Below are 23,729 nucleotides of genomic sequence, written 5' to 3' on the forward strand. Positions count from 1 at the left end.
TCATTTGCATAAAAAGAACTAAGTCAGATGTTGCCAATTCTAATATCAGGTTTAATGCAACTTCTTTCATAATGTGATCCATATAGATGATGAAAAAGAGTGGAGATAATGTGAATTCTTGTCTTACACTTGATTTGATATCAAAACATCTTCCTGTATTTCTTTCAAGGAAAATACAGTCCTGTATAATGTTCGATTTATTCCATGTAACTGTAATGTTATGAAAAGCTTTATCTTGTGCACCTTATCATATGCCTTTTCCAGATCTACAAAATTTAAGCACAGATCCTTGTCATATTCCAATGATTTCTCAACTATTTGTTGTAAAGTGAAAATCTGATTCTGACATCTAGAATATCCTTATCTTCAGTTTCCTCATCTCTGATTCCTTTTACAGATTACTTTTCCCTCCATTTCTAAGATTTTTGGTCTGAATCCAGCTTGTTCTTCTCCCAGTTTATCTTCCATAATTTTTCTCAGCCTCTATTCAAGTATGCTTGCAGAAATCTTAGCAGGAACATTTAGTAGAGATATTCCTCTGTAAATCTCATAATCTGCTTTATTCCCTTGTTTATAGATGGTATGAGAGTGTAAAAACTCTATGTCATGAAAATTAATAGAATCCCTAGTACATCGATTTTTACTGTAGGAACACACCTTAAAAACCTTGTATATAATGTATCTATGTTTCGTATGTTTAAACTTTGTATAAAGATCAAAATTAGCCCAAAGGGAGTTAACTCGCTCATTGTTTAAGAACAGAAATAGGATGTTTGAAACCAAGGGTAGCTTCTGTAAGTCAGCAGTTCCTTTTGAAACGTATTTATGAGTCCTGTAGCAGGTGACCTTCAAGGTCAGTATTGAAAAGGGATGGCCTCCATCATTTGGAAAGTGCTGTAGGCCACGTAGCCAGATTAAGGACATCAAAGGGGAAGAATAGGATTTGTTGGCGAAAGTTCGAGAACCGCCAGTCACGTGCTGTTGTACGGGGTTCTCTTAACTACGCGCAAGACACGTACGGGGACATTTGGGGTCCAATAAATGTAACCCAAAGTGCAGGGGTAGCGAGAATATAAGGCTTGGAATTTTGTTGAGAAAGGCTTCCTGTTTTCATCTTGCATGATCTGTCCGCAAGAGGTCGAGAAGGAGAGGTGTCGATTAGTTCTGGAGGGGAGAGAGGGGAGTCCGTCCACGAAGGGAGTTTCCAGTCCAAAACCAAGGATAAACTGGAGGTTACAGTCTAAGGGGAAATCTTGCCGTATTGGTTCAAGCCTTGCGGCTCTGTTTGAGTACGTGCATGCCCACCAACCTACGCAGTTCCTCGCCGGTCAGTTCAAGACACCGGAGGAAACCTATCCAGTATCCCGATGGCTGACGCGATCCCTCAATAGTGCCCTGTGACTCCCATTAAGGAAAAGAAGAAAACACGGAATGGAGAAGAAACCCCAGAAAAGAAAAGGAAAAGAAACAAGGAGGGGAGGCGTATGCAAGACAGTCAGAGACCCACGTGAGTCTGAATGTTAATTATTTTATGTTTGTGATTTAAGAGAATTCCCCTCAAGGAACTGCTGAATTTAATATAGAAAAATAGTGGTTTAAGGTACATGAAACACTTGTAGATTTGTGAAAAAATTATTGAGTTTAATGTGAGCGTAGTTAATTTCCTTAAGAAAGATTGGGCTAATTAAGATTTCCTTTGATTAATGTGTGTTAATTAGTTGCTTATCACATCAAAGAGCTGTTCTAATCAAAGGGAATGAAACGTGATTATCAGTCAATTAACTAAGTCTGTAAGATGAGAATCTAAGAGTCATAATATGTGTGTGTAGTGCATGGTTGATGACTAATTACGATTGTTAATGCACACCCAGAAATTTCTTGTTCTGTGTGAATAATATTTAGTATTTGTGAAATAGAATGTATTATCTAAGATTTAATTAGAGAAAAAAATAAGAGAGTTCACTAAGTATTACATTTCAGTAATTATTCAAGATTAATGAATTTCTTGTATGAATGAAGTTTTGAATTCATGTATTGTATGGTAACTATTAGATATCAGTAATTAAATTTTGTTTATATATTAGTACATAATGGTTTGGTCTCATTTTCTTGTCTTTTGCAATGCACTGATTCAAAAATAAAAATCGAACATAAGAGGGAAATGTTGATATAAATAGTAAGTGAGAAAAGGGCCAGGACTGCAAAACAAATTGATAACTTGGGGATGATAAAGAGATTTTGTTGTGAAAGATTTAATAACCTACTGGAAGTATTATATTTCTTGCACCATATCGAGGCATGGATGGTGCAGTCATAAATCTAAATAAATATTTCCATTGCTCTCGGGTAGAAGGAGTATAGAATACAGAAGGTAGGAATCTAGAGTATAAAAAGGGGAACGAAAAAAAATTAAGTGACGATATATTACACTGTCGCAGCATCACCTGGATATATGAATACAAGTATTAAAAGTGAGTAAAATAATATTAGAAATACTCCCCCCCTCTATTTTTACAAGAGTTCTACTCCAATCATATAGAATTCGAGCTTCAGACCCTCTAAATTATAGTTTTCAAGTATAACTACTTGAAAACTTTTATACTCCATATTTAAGCATTTCTAGTCAAATATCATATACTTTATCTGCCATTCCACATTTCAAGTTTTTGACGGCTTTAATACCTCAAGTACTGATATATATATTCCTCTATGTATGCCTCTTGAAATTTTTCCTACTGTTCTGTCATTGCATGTTTCATTTAACAATCTCTCAAAGTAATTACTCCAAACATCTAGAATATCCTTATCTTCAGTTTTCATGTCACTTTCATCATCTCTGATTCCTTTTACAGAGTACTCTTCCCTCCATTTCTAAGCTTTTTCAATAGCCTCCAGAACATTTTGTCACCTTCTTGATATCCATCTTCTTTATTCTTACCAAAGTCTTCCCATGACTTTTTATTTATTTATATTTTTTTAATCTAATTTTGCACATAGCTTAGCTCTCTCACATTTTTGTCTGTATTCTTTTAGGGCATGTACCGAGTTATTTGTAAGAACTTTCAGTATGCTTTCTTCTTGTCCAGGACTGTTTCTTTAACATCTTATTTCCACCATGGTGCTCTTATTTTTCTATTCTTGAAGAGACCTTCACCATATACCAGTATAGCTGAAACAATCAATATTTTCTTCAGTTTGTCACTGAGATTCCAAGGTTTGATTTTTCTTTTCAAACTGATTAATTTTTTCTTCAATAACTTTTATATAGTTGAGTTTACAGTTTATTTGTAAAAGCTGCTGAACTTTAATTCTTTTTAAACTTTCTTAAATACTATTCTTTGAGTGTAATATTGATTTTTATCCTTCTTACAACTAAGTAATGGTCACTTCCAATCATATACAATGATGAGCTGGCATCTAATTTTGCTCCATAAAGAACAGATTTTCTAATGGCTTCTTCATTTTTCTTAATCATTCTCACAGTAGCACCGTTCAATCCAAAATATTTCTCTAAGGATGTTGAACCTTCTCCAGCTGCTAAAATTTGGATCTTAGTTTCTAGAGAAATAGCTTTCCTTCACTTCTTCTGTCTAACTGAATTATCTGACATTGTGATTAATGGGATAATGTTATGAAAATATCTGAAAATAATAATTAATTTTATCGATTTGATATTATGCATAAAAAACTTTAAAATTTAATACACCTGTATAATATAACTCTATTGTACAAACAAAACACAAGACGTGTAAACATTTCAAATTGTAAACAAGAAATGATTGTTCAGCAAACAGTTTAACTCCTGCCAAGCAGCTTTATATAGGTGGGCCTCCTGTAATGGACTAACTTAACTTTGAGGAATAAGCATAGCACCCTTCTGCTTCCTGGAACTAATGGCAAGTAAATATAACGGACTACCTGTTGGCTTAACTTCGGGGAATCATAATAGCAAACATAACATCGATTTTTTTTGTTGTCGCCACAACTGTCTACATTCTGATATTTAAAACATCGAGGGGGGTTCCCCAAAATTCAAGTACATATGTACCGTTCTAGGAAATGATAATTATAATGGAAATACCCTTTTTAACAGAACTAAATTCAAACAGAAATTTTAAAAATAAGTGGCATTTGAACCATGTTAAATCAAAATATACCACGTAAATACAATTGCTTTTGTTTTCTAAACCTTGTTATTTCGAAATCGTGTAAAAAGAGAATTAGCCATGTGTGTGTGCGTGCACGCACACAGAGAGAGTAGTAGATGGAATATAAAAAAAGTGATCAGTATGCTTGTGAGCAATACATTATGCACAGAAGTATGATCACTAGTAACGTAAGGAGGGCAAAATCAGAATGAGAGAATGTTAGCTAAGGTCAAAGGAAATTCTAAAGAGTCCCCCCCCCCCCTCCTCTCTATGTAGTAAGTAAGAGGAAGAACAATTAGAAGGATAACTTTAATCAATGCTGATGGTAGGAGAGTGATAGAAGCTAAAGAAATAGTTGAATTACTGTGGTCAGTTTGCAATAGTTTATCATCCAGGCAGAAATTTTTAACTCGTCAATGTGACAGATGTCAAAACTGAAGTAGATGAACTGGATGCTCAGCATACCGAAAAATATCAATGTGAATACAGCAATGGGATACATGGCATGATAGTCTGTACAATACAATAATGTGCAAGAGAATTCTTTACTTTGCCAAGATTCCAACAGAGTGGAAACAGAGTAAGATAGTTCCATTACATAAGGTGGCTTCAAGCAGAAGTAGCAAATAACAGATCAGCTGGTATCTTGTGGGCAGACACAAATAAGATATTCTTTGGTTGGCAATATGGCTCTGTAAACAGCAGGTAGATCCTGTATTACATTTTATACTAGAGTGACAGGAGAATTATATAAGGAAAATGACTACACCATGATACTGATGGCCTTTGAAAGGCACTTGACAGAATACCACATGAAAAATTATTGAAAAGCTGGAGCAAATGAGAACCTATGAAACTGGAGATATGGATGGGGGGGGGGGGGGAGATACAAGAATGCAAGATTCCCTGACAAAATTGAATAACTGTGTAAAAGATTTGGTATGAAAAAATCAGCAATAAAAAGACAAAGACAGTGAAAATAGGCAGAAACATTAAAAACATCAACGTTATCCTGAATAGTGAACCTATAGAACAGGTAAAACATCTCAGCTATTTAGAACTAATATTTAGTGAAGATGGTAAATTAAATATATTGAAACAAACAACAGAATTAGTAAAGATGGTATGGTAGAATGTTATCTGATTAAATTTATATGGAATAAGAAAGTTATTACTAACACAATGTTCCAACATAAAACTGTGCACAAATTCACACAAAAAGAAGAAGCAAGGAATAAGAAAAGTCTCATTGACTATGTTGTTGTTGATAGTGATGTTTTCTCCCTGGTGCAGGATACTAATGTGTACAGAGGATTTGAAATTGGAAGTGATCACCATTTAGTCTTGAGCAGGATAAAATTGAATTTCATGTTCAAAAGAAGAACATGTAAGAAAGTTTTAAAGTGAATAAAAGCTGAGCAGCTCTCAGATGTGAACTGTAGACTAAAATATACAAACATTATTCAAGATAAAATGAAAGCGTTTGAGAACAGGAACCAAACCTTGGAGATTCAGTGGCAAATCCTGAAGAAAACATTGATTTAGCCAGAGAGGAATGTGGTGAGGTTGTCTGCACGAATAGAAAAACCAAAACTCCATGGTGGACACAGGAAGTTAAAGAGAGAGTGAAGGAAAAGAAGAAAGCACATCAAAAGTTCCTGGCAAATAAGTCAGCTTGTGCTATTAGAGAATACAGAGACAAATGTAAGAAAGCTAAATATTATGTAAAACTAGCTAAACCAAAGTCATTGGAAAGGTGAGAGCATAGAAAATAAATATCAAGAAGCTGGCAAAATATTCTGGAGGCTGTTGAAAAAGTTCAGAAATGGAGGAAAGAATGCTGTAAAAGGAATTAGAGATGATAAAAGTGACATAAAAACTGGTGAAAAAGTATACTTGATGTATAGAGTAATTACTTCAAAAAATTGCTAAACGAAACAATGAATTACAGCACAGTAGTAAAAAACACTCGACAGGCATGCAATCAAGAATATATATCCATACTTGAAGTTGAAAAAGCCATCAAAAGCCTGAAATATGGAAAGGCACTGGGAGTAGGATGATATTCAACTAGAAATGCTCAAGTATGGAGGCATAAAAGTCTTACAGTAGCTGCACTGCATAGGTCAGAAGGCCTGGACAGAGGGACGAATTCCTGATGATTGGAGCAAAGCTCTCATAGTAACCATATATAAAAAAGGAAATAAAACTGAATGTGCAAATTACAGCAGTGTTTCCCTGAGTGTTCCTGTTATGATTTATGCAAGTATACTTGAGAAAATGTTGAGAAGAATTGTGGAAGAGAAGCTTGGTGAAGACAAGGTGGATTTAGGCCAAATAGAGGCTGTCAAGATCAGATTTTCACTTTAAGACAAATAGTTAAGGTTATGGGAATATAACAAAGATCTGTATTTAAGTTTTGTCGATCTGGAAAAGGCATAGGATAGGGTGACAAGAGAAAAGCTATTCAAAACGGTACAGTGTATAGTGTCAATGGGGCATTATATCAAGCAACTTCAATAAAGACTAAGTATGGCTTTATTTGAGTTGCAAGTCAGCAGTTTGAATTGAAGTACAGGAAGATGGGTTAATGTTAAATCTGGTGTCTGACAAGGATGTACATTATCCCATTTTTTATTCATTATCTATATGGATCACATTATGAAGGAAAGTGATATTAAACCTGATATCAAAACTGGAGATCTTAATCACTGCTCTTTACTTTATGCAGATGATGTTATACTTCTAAATAAATCTGGTATACATCTGCAAGAATCCCTGACTAAATTGAATAACTGTTGTAATAGATATGGTATGAAGGTAAGCAATAACAAGACAAAGACGATGAAAATAGGCAAAAGCACTGAAAATATCAACTACATTGCGAATGGAGAACCTACAGAACAAGTAAAACATTTTAGAAGCACGATTTTCAGTGAAAATGGTAAATATGGAAATAGGCAACAGAATCAACAAAGCTGGTATGGTAGGAAGTGAACTGAATAAATTTATATGGAATAAGAGAGAAATTAGTCAAAACATTAAATTAGCTATATACAAGACAGTGTTCAAACCAACTTTAACTTATGGATCTGAGAGCTGGGCTAGAAATAAAACACTTGACCAAAGACTAGAGACCACAGATATGAGAGTCATGAGAAAGATTAGTCATGAACAGATGGCGTCAGTTGCAATATCATATTAAAAACAGCAATATTAGGAAGGAACTTAACATTGTTAGCATCCAGGAATGTGTTAGAAGAGCTAATCTCGGGTGATATGGTCACTTAAAGAGAATGGGAAAGGAGAAATTAGCAAAACAAGTGTTCTCTGCCAGGTTGGCAGGAAAAAGATTCAGAGAAAGACAGGAATATAATATCTGATAATACTGGAGTCTTGACAGATAACAGATTAATTTGGAGGAAAATTATTGTTTAGAAATTAATAATGGTGTAACTATTTCATGTCGCACTACCGTTATCCTCTACATATCAGAAATTTGATGATGATGAGATATTATATTTATAACAAATTTATAAAATATTAAAGGGGTTTTATAAAATTGATGTAAAGAATATTTTTCATCATCAACAAATTCCTGTCATGTACCCTCAAGGTGGTGTACAGGATATGATAGTACTACATGAAAAATTTACATCATTATTAACTTCCTATCCATAATTTTCCTCCAAATCAGTCTGTTACCTGTCAAGACTCCAACATTAACCAGATCTTATATATTTGTCTTCTAAGGCACTTTTTTTACCATATTAATCTACCTATATCTTTGTCTTCCTCGGGGTCTTTTTCCTGTCAACTTGGCAGAGAACACTTGTTTTGCTAATCTTTCCTCGCCCATTCTGTTTAAGTGACCATACAACCTGAGCTTATGTTTTTTAGTTTTTTTAGTTTGTGGATATTTTTCAATATATGACAAATAGTCAGATTACTAGGGACCATCCATTGTGTAAGATTGTGGTTAGTAAGGATGTGTGGAGTAGATTTTTTTGCATGGAGAGTTGGGAATGCATGGAATAGACTGCCAGAATTAGTTGTGAGTACTTTGACAGTAAATGAGTTTAAGGAGAGGTATGATATTCTTTGTGTGTATAAAAATTAGTGTGGGTCTCTAGTAATGAGTTTCTGAACACCATGGAGATAACATATATTACTAATAATAATGTCAGAATATTAATTAGGCGGTTATATTCTTTTAGCAGGTTTGCTTATTTTGTATAATGAAAAACTCTAAAGGAAACAGAATGTCACATAGCAAAGGTTCCAAGTAGATTAACCTGTTTAATTATATCAATTTGATAATAAAATGAAACAGGTATAGTTACAAAATATGCTCTATTAAAAACCAATCATGTTTCATATTGACCTGAATTACTGTTAGTTTATTTAAAATCTGAAGACAAAGCAACTTCTGAATACTATAGATACAAGTATGCAACTTTAATATCAAGAATGTTTCATCAGCTTTGTGTAATTTTAAGAAGCATTCACCATATACAGCTGAGGTTGTCTTTGGTACGTTGTTTCCTATGTTGCGATAGGCAATGTACAATTATCTTCTTCAATAAACTACATAAGAACTTGGGAATTATTTCAGAAAAGGACAACAAGCAAATAATGCACAAATTTATGTGGGAAAACTGCATTATATGTAAAATTATAATATGTAATAAAATTTACTTTGAATATGTTACACATTCAATGTATATTTTATGAAATGTGAAAATTAAATTTTTAAAATTTTTCAGAATCCAAAATTCTTTAAAAAAAATTCTGTTAGACTCCATTTCCCATTCCAGGGGTTTGCAGCTCTAGTGTCCCATGGAATGGGAAAGGGAGTATAACAAAGAGCAACAAGTAGTCAAGCATTCTGGAACCAGCTCAAAAAATAGACTATGTCCTCTAATAACTTGTACAGAGTTCACATCGGTATGTTCTCAAACATACATCTTATAAGAACTGGAAGTAGCATATCAGTCCAGGTGAAATGAAGCAGCAATTACCATAAAGGTAATTTTATGTGTGTGGATTGTAAAAGCAGATTTATTTTCACTGCAGATTTGGTTTGGTTATTTGGATTTATAGATGAAGTACCTCATGCTATGAGGCCAGTGTATTATGTATGTTAATTGTGTATTCTAATTGCCAGTTTGACTGAATTACTGGGAGGTAAACCCTGCCACCTCCACATGAGACCAGCTCACTCACCTTTTCACTGCAGGTAACAAATCATTTGATAAGTCTGTCCCAAATCATTTGATCAAACACCTATACTAAAAAGGTGGACAGCAATTCACTTCAGGAATTGGCACAATGCTTAGTTTGTTCTGATATCAATTTGTGAAGAAATTTCAGCAGCCTGTTGATACCAACAAGTTAATGAAGACAACATGGAATGGTTTTCTTTGGGAGGATTAAATTCAGCTGACAAAGTATGAGCACTTCTCAACTTGCTTCAAAGGCTTAATGGAGTGCCTCAGAACCACTGAGGGAAGTAATGTGGAATGAGCTAGTTTTCAAGAGTTAGGTTACTAGGCCCTTGAAGTTTTTGAACCAGTCAAATGCAGTGCTCTTCTTTACTATATTGTTTTTTTTTTTTTTTTCTTACAGATGTTTCCAACAGCTTCAGCTAAAGCAGTTCAATATCAAACTTAAGAAAATTCCTCAGGCAGACTATTTTGGATGGTCATTCTAAACAAAAAACCACCTGGACAAAAACTGCTGAAGTCATTTATTTCTAAAAAAGAGTAGGTGACGCTGTTTAGTCCTAACTAACTTTTGATGACTGAGAAGCTGCTAATATTAACATTTGTGAATGTGTGGGAGGAATTTGAGGGACGGATGGAATTGTATAAAGAAGATGGGCTGCATTTAAATGGTTTTGGTGTGAGTCTGCTGGAGAGATTGTTACTGACAGTAGAAGTAATGACTGTAATGAATATATCTGAGGTGGTGCAAAGTGATGCGAAAGAGCAAAAAAGTAAGGTAGGGAGAGGTATTTGTTCACTTGCAAATGGGGAGGTGAATATTATGAATGAAGTAAATGAGTGGAGGTACAACACGAACAGGGAAACGGGGGGAAGTCAGGGTGGACGGGGAGAAACTTTATGAAACATGCAGGTGCTGAATTCAGACGTGAATGTGTAAGCGGACAAACACAGATTGAGATGGCCTGGGATGGGTGGAAAGAGTTTAGGTGTGAAGAAAGTTGTAGAATTGGTGGTAATATAGAGGAAGTGACTGGAGAAGGTATTGAAGAGTCACATTGTAGGAGTGATGTTCTTAGGACTTGTAGAAGCAGTAATGATTTCTTATGTTTATTCACTAATGCTGGAAGTATTTGAAATAAGGGGAATGAAATTGTTGCTTTGCTCGAGTCTGTTCGCCCCAAAATTGTTGGTATAAGTGAGACGTGGTTAGATGACGATGACATCCTGACAGGAATAGAGATGAATGGATATGATATTTTTCGTGAAGATTGACAGGGAAGAAAGGGAGGAGTATTGTTGATGGCAGCAGATGAGTTGTGATATGTGGAATTATAAGGTGGAATTGCAAGGTACAAATAGTGGTCACGGCTTTGAGGTGGTATGGTGTGAGGTAGAAGTAAACAGGATGAAATATTTAGTTGGGTGTTGCTATAGACCTGGTAATATGGAGGGTAATGAGAAGGAAATGTATAGGCAAATTGGCCTATACAATGATAAATGAGTTATCATTATGGGCAACTTTAATTATGGTAATATAGACTGGAAGCAAGAGACTGCATCTGGGGGTAAAGAAAATGAATTTTTGGAATTTTTGAAAGATAATTACTTTAGGCAGCACGTAATGGAGGGTACACGAGGATCAAGAGTATTGGATTTGATCATCTCATCAGATCATGTTATTATAAATGAGGTGTCAAATCTTCGACCAGTTGTTGAGAGTGACCACGAGGTGATCACGTGCAGGGTGACCAGTCATTCGAGGATGTCTGTTAGAAAGCGATATATGTGGAATTATAAGACTGGTAATTACGAAAAGCTCAGGAAACAGCTTGTGATAATAAACTGGAAAGAGGAACTGGATGGAAAGGATATCAATGCTGCTTGGGCCATACTCAAGAACTATTTGGTGGAGGCAATATCAGAGTGTATTCCAAGGGTCAAGAGGATAAATAGAGAGGGTGTAAAATGGATGAATCAAGAGATAAGGTATGCAATCTGGAAGAAGAAGGTATTATGGAAGAAACACAAAGTGAGTATTTATAACAACCAGTTGCATGAGAAGTACAAAGAGCAGGCGACTAGCTTGATAAGGGTAGCAAAAATACAGTATGAGCAGCAGTTAGCTAAAGTGGCCAAAAAAATCCTAAGGAGTTTTTTCGATATGTCGCCAGTAGAAGAAAGAATGATTATGGTAGGATGGGATTGATTGGTGAAAACGGAGGAATGATAACCGCTGCGGAGGACATAGTTGAGATATTTAGTGAGCAATTTCTAAAGGTATTTCATTCTTGTGAATGTGGCATCATGCAGAACTTAAAAGCAGTGGGAAAGGTGGAGGAGGAGGAACTGTTAGTAAGTGAACAGGAGATATATGAGGAATTGCATAGACTTGATGAATATAAGGCTGTGGGACTTGATGCTATTTCACCACGCGTCTTGAGGGAATGTGCCAGAGAGTTAACAACAGCTTTTGTATATCTTTTCAACATGAGTCTCTCACTGGGTCAAGTTCCAAAAGAGTGGAAAGAGGGTAAAATTGTTCCAATTCATAAGGGAGGTGATAAGAGTAAGGCTTTGAATTATAGACCAGTCTGTGTGTCTGGAGTTGTGGTCAAGGTATTAGAGAAGTTAGTTAGGATATAATAAATTTAGTTTAATCCTTTTAAAACTTTCAACAAAAGTTAGTTAGGAATAAGATTCAGAATTGAGTTGACAACAGAAAAATACTCTTTGGCGGCCAGCATGGCTTTACTAAAGGAAGATCGTGCTTTAGCAACCTGCTTACTTTTTATAATAAAGTGACAAATGCGTTGGATAAGGGTATTGCATATACAGTGGTATATTTAGATTTTGCAAAGGCATTTGATAAATTGCCACATGACAAGCTGGTAATTAAATTGGAACGGATGAGGCTGAACAGTAGATTGGTTGTTTGATAGGTATCAGCGAGTTGTCTATGGAGGAGCGATATCCCAGAAGAGGAAAGTTACTAATGGTGTACCTCAAGGGTCTGTTTTGGGTCCATTGCTGTTTAATTTGTATGTAAATGATATCTGGAGAGGTCTGAATGGTGATGTGCAGTTGTTTGCATATGATGCAAAGTTGGGTAGAGCTATCAAAAGTAGAGTGGATGCTGTAGCTTTGCAAGAGGACTTGAATACACTGTCTGAATGGGTAAATAAGTGGGGATGTCAATTCAATGTTTCAAAGTGTAAGGTTTTGAAATTTGGAAAGCAGAGATGGGATGTAAAGTACACAATCGGTGCGAATATCTTGGAAGAGGCAGAGGAAATGAGAGATCTGGGAGTGATTGTAGACAAGGACCTAAAATTTCAGGGACATGTTACTAAAATAGTGAAGACAACACAGCGGATAATGGGAATGATGCGGAGGACATTGACTTGTAGAAGTAAGGATGTTATGATTCCTTTGTATAAGGCTTTGATCAGGCCACATATGGATTACTGTGCACAGATCTGGTCACCTGGTTTTCAAAAAGATGAAATTGCGTTGGAAAAAGTTCAGAGGAGATTGACTAAGGTGGTTTCTGGTCTCTGGAATGTAGAGTATGAAGTCAGATTGACAAAATGCAATTTGCAGAAATTGGTGGATAGAAGGAGGAGGGGGGGATATGATTGAGACATATAAGCTGTTAAGTGGTTATTACCAGATTAATGTCGGGGAAGTTTTGCACAGAATGGGTGAGGATAGCAGGAGAACAAGAGGTCATTCCTGGAAGCTGTATAAGGAGGATGTGAGCAAGGGAGTGAGGAGCAGGTTTTTTGCATGGAGAGTGGTGAGTGATTGGAATGTTTTGCCTGAGAGTGTGGTGTGTGCAGAGACAGTGAATATATTTAAGGCACAGTATGATAAACTGTGTGTATAACAGTGGACCTCCCACAATGAGTCTTTGACTACATGGAGGTTTTTATAATAATAATAATATTCACCCTTAACCAACACAAATATCTGGCCTGAGGCTATCGATGATTTTGATAGGCATACAGCAGAAAACTACCACCTTCTTGTGTTCCCTAATCCTAATACTATACAGAACATTGTTATTTGAAATGAACATAAATTTTTCCTATCTTACTAATTTTTAATTAAAATATAAAGGCAAATTCCTAAAAGTTTGTAGTATTCTTATATATAACTTAATAATTGCTTTGTTAAGAAATCAATTACTTATCTTCCCTTATGCATTAAGCTCAATGGTCAGCAAGTAACTTGGCTTCTTTGAAACCTATTTAAAATTCTGAAAAGGTGGTTAATCCTATATGCAAAGTGTATAATGTCTGTCAATGGAGTGTGCTCTTGTGGCTGCTTGCTTGATTTACATAACAAAAACTGGAGTTTACAATAAGAAAATCAATACAACCTCCATATGAAACCAGCTAACTCACTTCACCTGAAAAGATTTTAAAGGTTCTATGCATCCTAGATAGCATTCAAATCCAGATCTATCCAACTAAAGGCACAACTGATACCAAGCCAGCGAGGCTATACAAGAAATCAGTAATATTTAAATAGATTTGCAGTAACTAACTTTATTAATATTTTTATATTAATATTAATAATTATAATATTAAAAAATATTATAATATCATTTTAATGCATCACAGGTTATTAGACAAACTAAAGCTTAAAAATTGAAGATAAAAAACATATGCAAAAAAACCTACTTCCTCCACTGACTGACTTTTAACAGGTTTTCCATTAACTTCGAGAATCTGGTCACCTATGTGCAATGACATCAAATCTTGATTCATGTCTAATCTAAATACGCAAAACAAATTTGATATATACCATAAAAAATTGATATAACGTAAAGATACATGCAGTACTCAAATTACTAACAGATCAGTTGATATACTGATATCATTCATATAGAATACTGTTTTGAGCTTAGATCTGGAGTGTATACATGCAAAAGTAGCTATGGCAGAAGAGGTTCTTTACCAGAACACTGTCATTTGGGGCTGTGAAGTACAATTTTAAACTACTCTTCAAAGATATTGCCAGTCATTGCTAATACCATGTTTCAACATAAAGATGTACACAAGTTCACATGGAGAGAAGACACAAGAAATAAGAAAAGCCTCATCGACTACATCATAAGGCTGGTTCAGGATACAAGAGTGTACAAGGGATTCGAAATTGGAAGTGACCATTACTTAGTACTAAGCAGGATAAAAATAGATATCATGTTGAAAAGAACAGTATGTAAGAAAGTTTTAAAAATAATTAAAGTTGAGCAGCTTTTATAGGTAAATTGTAGACTCAACTATGCAAACATTATTGAAAAAAATTTGCAGCAGTTTGAAAACAACAACCAAACCTTGGAGTCTCATTGACAAACTATGAAGAAAACATCGATTGATGTTTTCTTCATAGTTTTTCACCACATACCTTCCTAGCAAGGTATGTGGTGAAATTGTCTACAAAGATAGAAAAATAAGAACACAATGGTGGACAAGAAGTTAAAGAAGCAGTCCTGGAAAAGAAGAAGAAAGCATACCAAAAGTTACTAGCAAATAAGTCAGCAGATGCCATAAAATAATACAGAGAAAAATGTAAGAGAGCTAAGCTATATATAAAAGTAGCTAAACAAAAGTCATAGGAAAACTTATGATAAGTATATAGAAGATAAATATCAAGAACGTGAAAAATGTTCTGGAGGCTATTGAAGAAGTGTAGAAATGGAGGAAAGAGTACTGTAAAATGAATCAAAAATGATAAAGGTGATATGAAAACCGAAGATAAGGATATCCTAGATGTCTGGAGTAATTACCTTGAAAGATTGTTAAATGAACCAAGCAGTGGCAGAACCAAACTAGAAAAATTTTAAGGGGAATGCAAAGAGGAGTACATATCAACACTTGAGGTAGAAAAAGCCAACAAAAACTTGAAATGTGGAAAGTGGCTAGAGTTGATATATGACCAGAAATGCTTAAGTATGGAGGTATGAAAATTTTGCAGTGGGTACATTGCATCATTCACAAGGTTGAATTCCCAAATTGGACTATAGTTTTCATAGTACCATTTATAAAAAAGGAAATAAAGCTGAATGTGAGAATTATAGAGGAATTTCTCTACTAAGTATTTCAGGTAAGATATTATTATTATTATTAGTAAGATAGACCTCCAGGGAGTTAGAGACTCATCGAGGAAGGCCGCATACTACACACACCCAGCTATCATACTTATTCAATTCATTCACACTGCTTGCACTCGCAACATCCAATGGCAATCCATTTCAATCACTCACCACCTTCTGAGAGAAAAATCTAGCCCTCATCCCCTTTTCTTTGCAGCCTTCATTCTCAGCTTCCAAGGATGCCCTCTTGTCCTTTCCACACCCTCCATAAATTGAAATCCTGTATGAACCTTCCAGAAGTTTGTAAGTCTCAATCATATCAACCCTCTTTCTCCTGTTTGCTAGTGTCTGCAGTCTACAAATTTGCAAGTATTCCACAATCCTGATATCATTTTTAACACTCTCATTTTTGCACTCACTCCAGTATATCAGAAACCAGGAAACCAGACCTGAGCACAATAGTCCAAGTGAGGTCTTATCAAGGCCTTGGAAAAAGGCAAAATTACAACCTAATCTTTACATGTAAACATTTGTTTCAGAAATGCAATTTTTTTTTAGTTGTATTTGCAATCTTTGCCACATTGCTCCTGAACTTCAACTTCCTATCTAAACATTCCAAGATCCCTAGCCTCATCAGTTTCTTCTAGCATAATCCCACCTATATAATACAACATTGAATATCTAATCATGCCGAAGTGAATGATTTTACATTTACTGACATTGAACTGACACCCATTTTCCATTGAAGAGGTAGCAGTGAGCTCAATGTTGCATACACAAAGTTGATAGCTTTTAACAAAATGGGTAGTCATTAGCTGAACAACCTCTTCTGCATCTGTAATCCTCACGCCATCTGGATTTAGAAGGGTTTCTTTTATTTGCAGCATATCGATAGAATTCTTGTGGGTTGTCCTTCGCAAATAGAGCCAGTTTCTTTTCATACTCAGTTTTTTGCTTTCATACAACACTTGTGACTATTCAAGGCTGCTGCTTATAACATTCGTAACTGATGTCATCCTTATGCACACGCTATTCCTTCCACATCGTTCTTTTCTTATGAATCTCTTGTTTAATAAGATTACACATCCATTTGATTCCTACCCTATTTATTCTTCAAACGCTCGTGACACATTCTGATATTGCATCATTTAAGTATTGTTTAAATGCTTCCCATGCACTGTCAATATTCTTTCCATCCAGCAACTGATCCCATTCCACTGAACTCAGCATACTCCTCAGTTGGCCATAATTTCTTGCTTTGTAGTTCAGCATATAACCTTTTCTGAATGGAACATTCATAAACTTAGTCACTTCCCAAGTGAGTACTGCATGATCACTGTCACCAACTGGAGGCAGAATAGTTACGTCTTTAACTGAAACGCCCTCTGACACTATAAATGAAATCTAACACTCTTTGACCTCGAGTTCCTTCTGTCACACGCTGCTTGAGGAAGTTGTCCTGCAACAAGTCAATAAATGCATTTTCATTCTTCTCTTGAGATTCTACTGTTACCCAATCAATATTTGGATAAAGTCACCCATTATGATTACTCATTGTCTTCATCACTAGCAAATGATCCAGTAGGTCTGTAACAATACCCCACTATGTAATTGATCTTGTTAGGTTCCACCTCACACCAGATGGCTTCAATCTCACTACCACATGAAATATTGTTAGTAGTGGTAGCACTACAATCATAGGTTTCAACTCTAACTGGATTCAAGTCATCTGATAACATTAGCAGCACACCCCCCTCCTCTCCTATCCTCTCTATCCTTCCTAAAAATACTACACCCTTGACATTCGATACCTGATTCTAATAGCCAGGTCTCACTGATACCTACAATCTGAGGTCACAAGATATTAACTAAGGCAACAAACTGTACCCCTTTGTTTCTGATACTCATAGCATTCATGTACAAACATAACAATCTACCTGTTTGTTCTTTTGTATAGTCTTGTCTGCAATCTGCCTGACACAATTGGACAACTTGCAGATCTCTATTCTTCTTTAATGCCTTATACATGTAGAATTTATAATACAAGCATACTTGAAAAGAGGCTGAGAAAGATTGTAGAAGAGAAACTTGGAGAAGAACAAGCTGGGTTCAGGCCAAATAGAAGTTGTCAAGATCAGATTTTCACTTCAAGACAAACAGCTGAGAAATCGTGGGAATATGACAAGGATCTGTACTTAAGTTTTGTAGATCTGGACAAAGCATATAACAAAGTGCCCAGAGAAAAACTTTTCAAAACATGTTTCAACTCTAACTGGATTCAAGTCATCTGATAACATTAGCAGCATGTCCCCTCCTCTCTATCCTTCCTAAAAATACTGTACCCTTGACACTCGATACGTCAGTATGTCTGATTCTAATAGCCAAGGTCTTACTAATACCTACAATCACAGAGAACAACTTTTCAAAACACAACTGTAGTGTTAAATCATCAATTAAACATCTGTATTTAAGTTGTCATTCAGCAGTTAGAACTGAAGGAAATACAGGAAGATAGTTTGATGTGAAATCAGGGATAAGACAAGAATTCACATTATCTCCACTCTTATTCATTATTTATATGAATCATATTATGAAAGAAAGTGGTATTAGGCCTAATGTTATAATTGGAGATGTCCAACTTAGCTCTATGATTTATGCAGATGATGTTTTACTCCTAAACACATCTACACACAAGTCTCCAGGATTCTCTAGCTGTAACAAATTTGGCATGAAAATCAACAATAAAAAGACCAACACTATGAAAATAGGCAGGAGCACAGAAAACTTCAGCTGCATTCTGAATGGACATCCTACAAACAAGTAAAATATTTCAGCTATTTAGGCACAGTTTATAATGAAGATGACATGAAAGTTAAATCTGGAAATAGTCAACAGAATAAGTAAAGATGGTAGAGTGGGTAGCTAGCTGAATAAATTTATATAGAATAAGAAAGAAATTAGTCAAAACACCAAATTAGCAGTATACAAGACGGTGTTCAAACCAGTTTTAAGTTATGCATCTGAGAGGTGGGTTAGAAATAAAGCACTTGATCAAAGACTAAAGACCACAGATATGAGGGTTCTGAGAAAAATTAAGGGAGTGAACTAATGGCATCAATGGCAGAATCATATTAAAAATGAAGACATTAGAAAGGAACCTGACACTATTAGTATTCAAGAATGTGTAAACAGAGCTAATCTAAGGTGGTTTGGGCCACTAAGATTAGCAAAACAGGTGTTTGTTGCCAAGATGGCAGGAAAGAGACCCAGAGAAAAACCAAGATATAGGTGGATTGATTCATTCAAAACTGCCTTACAAGAATGAAATGTTAGATATGATAATATTGGGGTGCTTACAAGTAATAGACTAATTTGAGGAAAATTGTGATAAGAGATTAATAATAATATAAACTTAACCCGGCGTTAGTAAGGTGGCGGTGTCACAGTTATTTCTTTCTATATGTTTGGGGTCTATGAAACCCCACCATACTAATGCCAGGGTAATCGTGCAGTAAGTTGGATAGGAAAAAAAACAAACCAGTATAGCACAGTACAACGAATCAGCACAGTCAAACAAGAATTATTGTATAAAGACAATAATAGAAAAAATTAGAAAACAACAACCGAGATGGTTTGGCCACACTGTACACATGGATGCAGACAGACTTCCTAATGTCCTAATCAATACTCCAACTGGAAAAAGACCCGGAAGACCAAGAATTACCTGGCTGAAATTAATAAAGAACATTTCGGGATGCAGAATATATAAGGAACTTTTTCGAACAGCAAGGAATAGAGAAAACTGGAAGATCCTGCTCAATGGAAGACTCAACTCGAAGAAGAGAAGAAGAAGAGAGAATCATGTAGTGCTGCAATAGATACCTGAACACCACTTGGGGAAATGATGATGATGAACAAAGTAACACATTCTTTAATTCTCACACAAAGTAATACATTCTTTAATTTTCATTCTACATTACACGAAATTACACAGAAACATGTTTTCTTTTAACATGCACCTAAAATGTATGTTACAACACAGCTCATCACAACTGTTTGTGTTTTCTTTCGTTTACTGTTAATAACGAAGAGTGAAATTATATAAATTATCCATAAACATTAATTTAATAGGAAAAAAATAATAATGAAATTCACAAAAAGAAAAAGTAGGTAACATTGCTGTGGAGCCAGACTCACTTTTCATGATGCACTCAGTCACATCATTGATTTGTCTTTGCAAGATAATTTGAATTTTTTTTTTTAAATAACAGTATTAAAAACCTTTTTAATTGTGTTTCATTACACTAAGTTAATTCATTAGTGAGCTGTGAAAATAAGCTTACAGCAATACTATATTACAACTACACATCTACTCAAGAGTTAAAGGTGTTGGAATAATAAGATATATGTATACATATACAGGGTGTTCGGGATAAATTTGACATATTTATAATTAATTATATTTTTCCGTAAGTTACATGTATTAACACACACTTCTCTTCATTTAAAAGTTTGGACCCTTCTTCATTCATATACAAGATGTCAGAAACGATGGATAGCTGGAACCCACCTGAATCATGGAAGAGAATAACTTGTATCATGATGATTCGTGCCCGCCAAAGGATATTACGACTGCTGCCCAATGCTCCCTGAATACAGTAAAAACAATCAGGCATGAACTAGAGACTTGCAATGGTGACTACGAGGATGTAGCAAGAAGAAAGATTCCTAGCAGACGATCTGATTGCGTTCGTACAGCAGAATTCCTCGCAAATCTGCAGGAACAGGTGTTGAAGAACCCTGGCATTGGAATTCGGGCTTTGTTCGTGGAGTTGCTAACTGTAGTCAAGCCCTGGATAACAAGGGTAGCCAATGGTAGGCCGTATGTATGGCAGCAGGATTCGGCCCCTTGCCACACCTCTGGGAAAAGTCAAAAATGGTTGTCTGAAAATTTCTACGACTTCACCAGTCCAAATGTTTGGCCTCCAAACTCCCCAGACCTTAACCCCATGGATTATTTTGTATGGGGCGTTGAAAAAGTTGAAAAAGACACCAATCGCACTTCCAGTAATACAAAAGCCCAGTTAATGGATAAAATTAAAACAGTTTTTGCGGCCCTTCCCAGGGAGACTGTAGCATCAGCTTGTTCGAGGTTCCGAAGCAGAATTGAAGCTGTGATCGATGCTAATGGTGGTTATTTTGAGTAAATTTTGTTGATAGTATTGTAATTAACTCTGCCTGTAATGTTTTTTTGTCAATTCATTAAATTTAATAGATACAAAGAAGATTTTCTTTTTCCTTACGAAACTGTCAAATTTATCCCGAACACCCTGTAGATGTACTTCTACAAAGCCCTTTTTATAACCATTTTTGGCTACAGGCCTCTCCATTTGTTTCCATCTTTCTCTGTTGAAAGTTTCCCAATGCCAACATTCTCCAGGCATCTCATTCTTCAGCCATCAATATAGATTTACTAAAAGCTTTAATTGCCAATTTTAGTTTGTTTATAATTACCATTTTATTTTGTTAATGAATTATATGATGAGAAAAACACTTTTTTTTTTTTAAATGATATGTTCTTTATTACATATATCATGAATACTGTACATATGTGCAAGGTTAATACTGAATTAAATGAATCTGTTGATTTGATTATAAAATTTATTTATTGGAAAGGATGATTGTAACTTAATTTAAATATATTTTCATGATATGAAAAACTTACTTGTTTTATGATGATCTTACTATAGCACAGTAACCATACTATGTAATGGCGGCTGATTTCTCTCTTTTCATGACAGAAACAAAAACCAAAAGCGTAACACGTAATGGAGCATGCGTGGAGTGAAAAGAACACCATAATACTGTGAGAAATCAGGATTTTTGGAACTGAATGGTGGATATGTATGAAATCTTTTGCCACATAGAAAGAAAAATTCTTAATCTTAAAGGAGATAAAAGGATGGGAAAAAGGATAATTGGTTTATGTTATGACTTTTAGAGTACACTGGCTACTAACATAGAAAGTTTTTTTTGTTTGTTTTGTTGGTTTGTTTGTGGTTCTTTAAAATGGAATGCTGTAGTGTTTGAATTAAGGATTTCAGATCCAGAAGTTTCATTCCAACTCTCTGGAAATAAAACTTCTTTAATAAATTTGTTGGAAGCTACCAAATGTCATGATCAAATAACTTGACAGTGAATGAGATGAAGTTTTAAAATAAAAAGCATAAATTATGCAAAGAATTGAATATATTTCAAATACATTTAGAATGATGCTGAAAATCCACTCGCCTCTGATAACTCACCTGTGGCAAGTGGGTGAGTCGATTTCTAAAATACTGGCAATATATACATACAAAAAGATGTTTATAATCAAATATATCCATACACATTACTTCTTTGTAAAAAAGTTTGCTTCATTCAGTTTTTCCAATTCCAACAAAATCTGCCTGAATGTATAGTAATACCTTAGTTCACAAATTAGATGTTTAGTTTAGTTTGTTATAAGAATCTTAGTTTATCAAAGGTTAAAATACCACTGCACATCACAATGCTGATATGATAAGGAACACAGTGATATGCAGGAATAAAGGATTATAAAGCACTGGTCAGACCACACTTCGAATAACGTGCTCAGATTTGGTTACTCAGTTTTCATCGTGATGTGGAAACATTGGAAAGGGTCAAGGGATGAGTAACCAAGGCAATATCAGGATTCTGGAATGTTGATTATAGAGTTGTGATTAAAGTAATGTAATTTATCAATATGATAAATATGTTGTTGGGTGAGTGAACTTTCACAATGGGTCTGATGACTCCAACAGAGGTTGATGTCATAATAATAATAATAAAGAAACTTTGCATAAGTCAAGTAAAGCAGTAAACTCAAAATCTAGCATGAAAAACAGCAATGAACAACTACTACAGTTCACTCAAAAGCTTCCTCAAAAATATATCTAGGAATTAACTATCTTGCTTTCTTCTTATGATCAAATAGCATCTCACCGTAAAACTTTAAAGAGTTTAAAATGGATATTTTCACTATGCAGCTGTGTCCAAAATCAGAACCATTTTTTATAACACATCTATGGCGTTAGTCATTTCATTTAAACAATTAGGCATGAATCTAGGGGACCTCTTCATTATTTGAAGTTAACTGTTTCTTATTCTAGGAATTTCTCATTTGTTAGTGTTTAGCCACAGCTATTCAATGTCTTGAATATCTATAAATCGACTTCTTGAACAATTTCTGTGCAGGAATTTCACATTCTACTCCACTATGCTGTTTAACAACATTGAGCTTCATTTGCCACCAAATACCATTCAACCCTGGCCTTGCTGATTGCTTTGATAATTTTATTTTCCCAGGAGTCTTTGATCAAGTGTTGCTGCCTGTCATTAGACTCAGTCAATTGACTGAGTTCAACGGCTACGAGGTTCAATGGCTGTAGCAGCAAAGTTTGTTTGATGAAAGAAATGCCACTTTGGCAGGAATGCATGTTTGAAATGAAACCTAAGGTTTGAAGTCCTGGAGCATTATCCAGTAACAAAAGTCCTTAAGGTTCCAAACTGTTATTTATAATAATGTTGGATAACAAGAAAGAAACAGATTATGTTTCCATATTACAGGCAAGTTAAGTTTGGAAAAATCCTTCATAGCACTTAGCACCATTTCTGGTAAACAACAGCTTCTTATTCCCATAAGTATTTACGCCTTGGCAGTGTCAAATGGTGTTTAGCTGCTTTAAACTAGGATGCCCTTATTCTCCTCTTCAGAGATGAAAGTTTTGGAAGGCAAGTATTTCCAGAATAGCATATTTCATTCCCACTAAATACCAAAGTTCAGCTGATATCTTCCTTGCTCCAGTATGGCTTGAAGTTGTGCAAGAAATTTTGTTGAAGCTTGGACATTGGTATTCCACAAAAGTATTAGTTGTTTCTTTAGTTTAGTTTCTTGGAATCTGTTGCTGAATTACCATAATAATAATGCATAATAATGTTACTATGTATACATGTTAATTTAGAAACAGAAAGGTCCTTACAATTTCCCACACAATTCTTAATTTTATCAACTTAATTTAAAACTGGAAAGAATTTGATGGAGCCTCCATGGTTCAGTCAGTATAGACGAAGCCCTTTGGTTCGTAAGAGCTGGGTTCGATTCCCATCAGTGACGTGAGGAATCTTTATCTGGTCTCTTTCAAATAAAGGTGAGTTAGCCAGTCTCATACAATAGAGGTAGGGGGGTTTTTT

General features: G+C 35.1%; 1 protein-coding gene across 1 annotated transcript in view; it reads right to left on the bottom strand.

Moving 5' to 3' along the window:
* Positions 1-23,729, bottom strand: part of LOC150104475 (LIM domain kinase 1-like) — a 390,472-nt gene that overhangs the window by 273,173 nt on the left and 93,570 nt on the right. Inside the window, exon 6 of the mRNA XM_090395560.1 lies at positions 14,062-14,155. Within this exon, the coding sequence (XP_090251686.1) occupies positions 14,062-14,155 (94 nt within the window). The remainder of the gene's footprint in view (positions 1-14,061; positions 14,156-23,729) is intronic.

The sequence above is a fragment of the Typopeltis vanoorti genome, chromosome 7 (genome assembly GCF_054136105.1).
Source record: "Typopeltis vanoorti isolate ZY-2024b chromosome 7, IOZ_Tvanoo_1.0, whole genome shotgun sequence".
In the NCBI taxonomy this organism is placed as follows: Eukaryota; Metazoa; Arthropoda; class Arachnida; order Uropygi; family Thelyphonidae; genus Typopeltis; species Typopeltis vanoorti.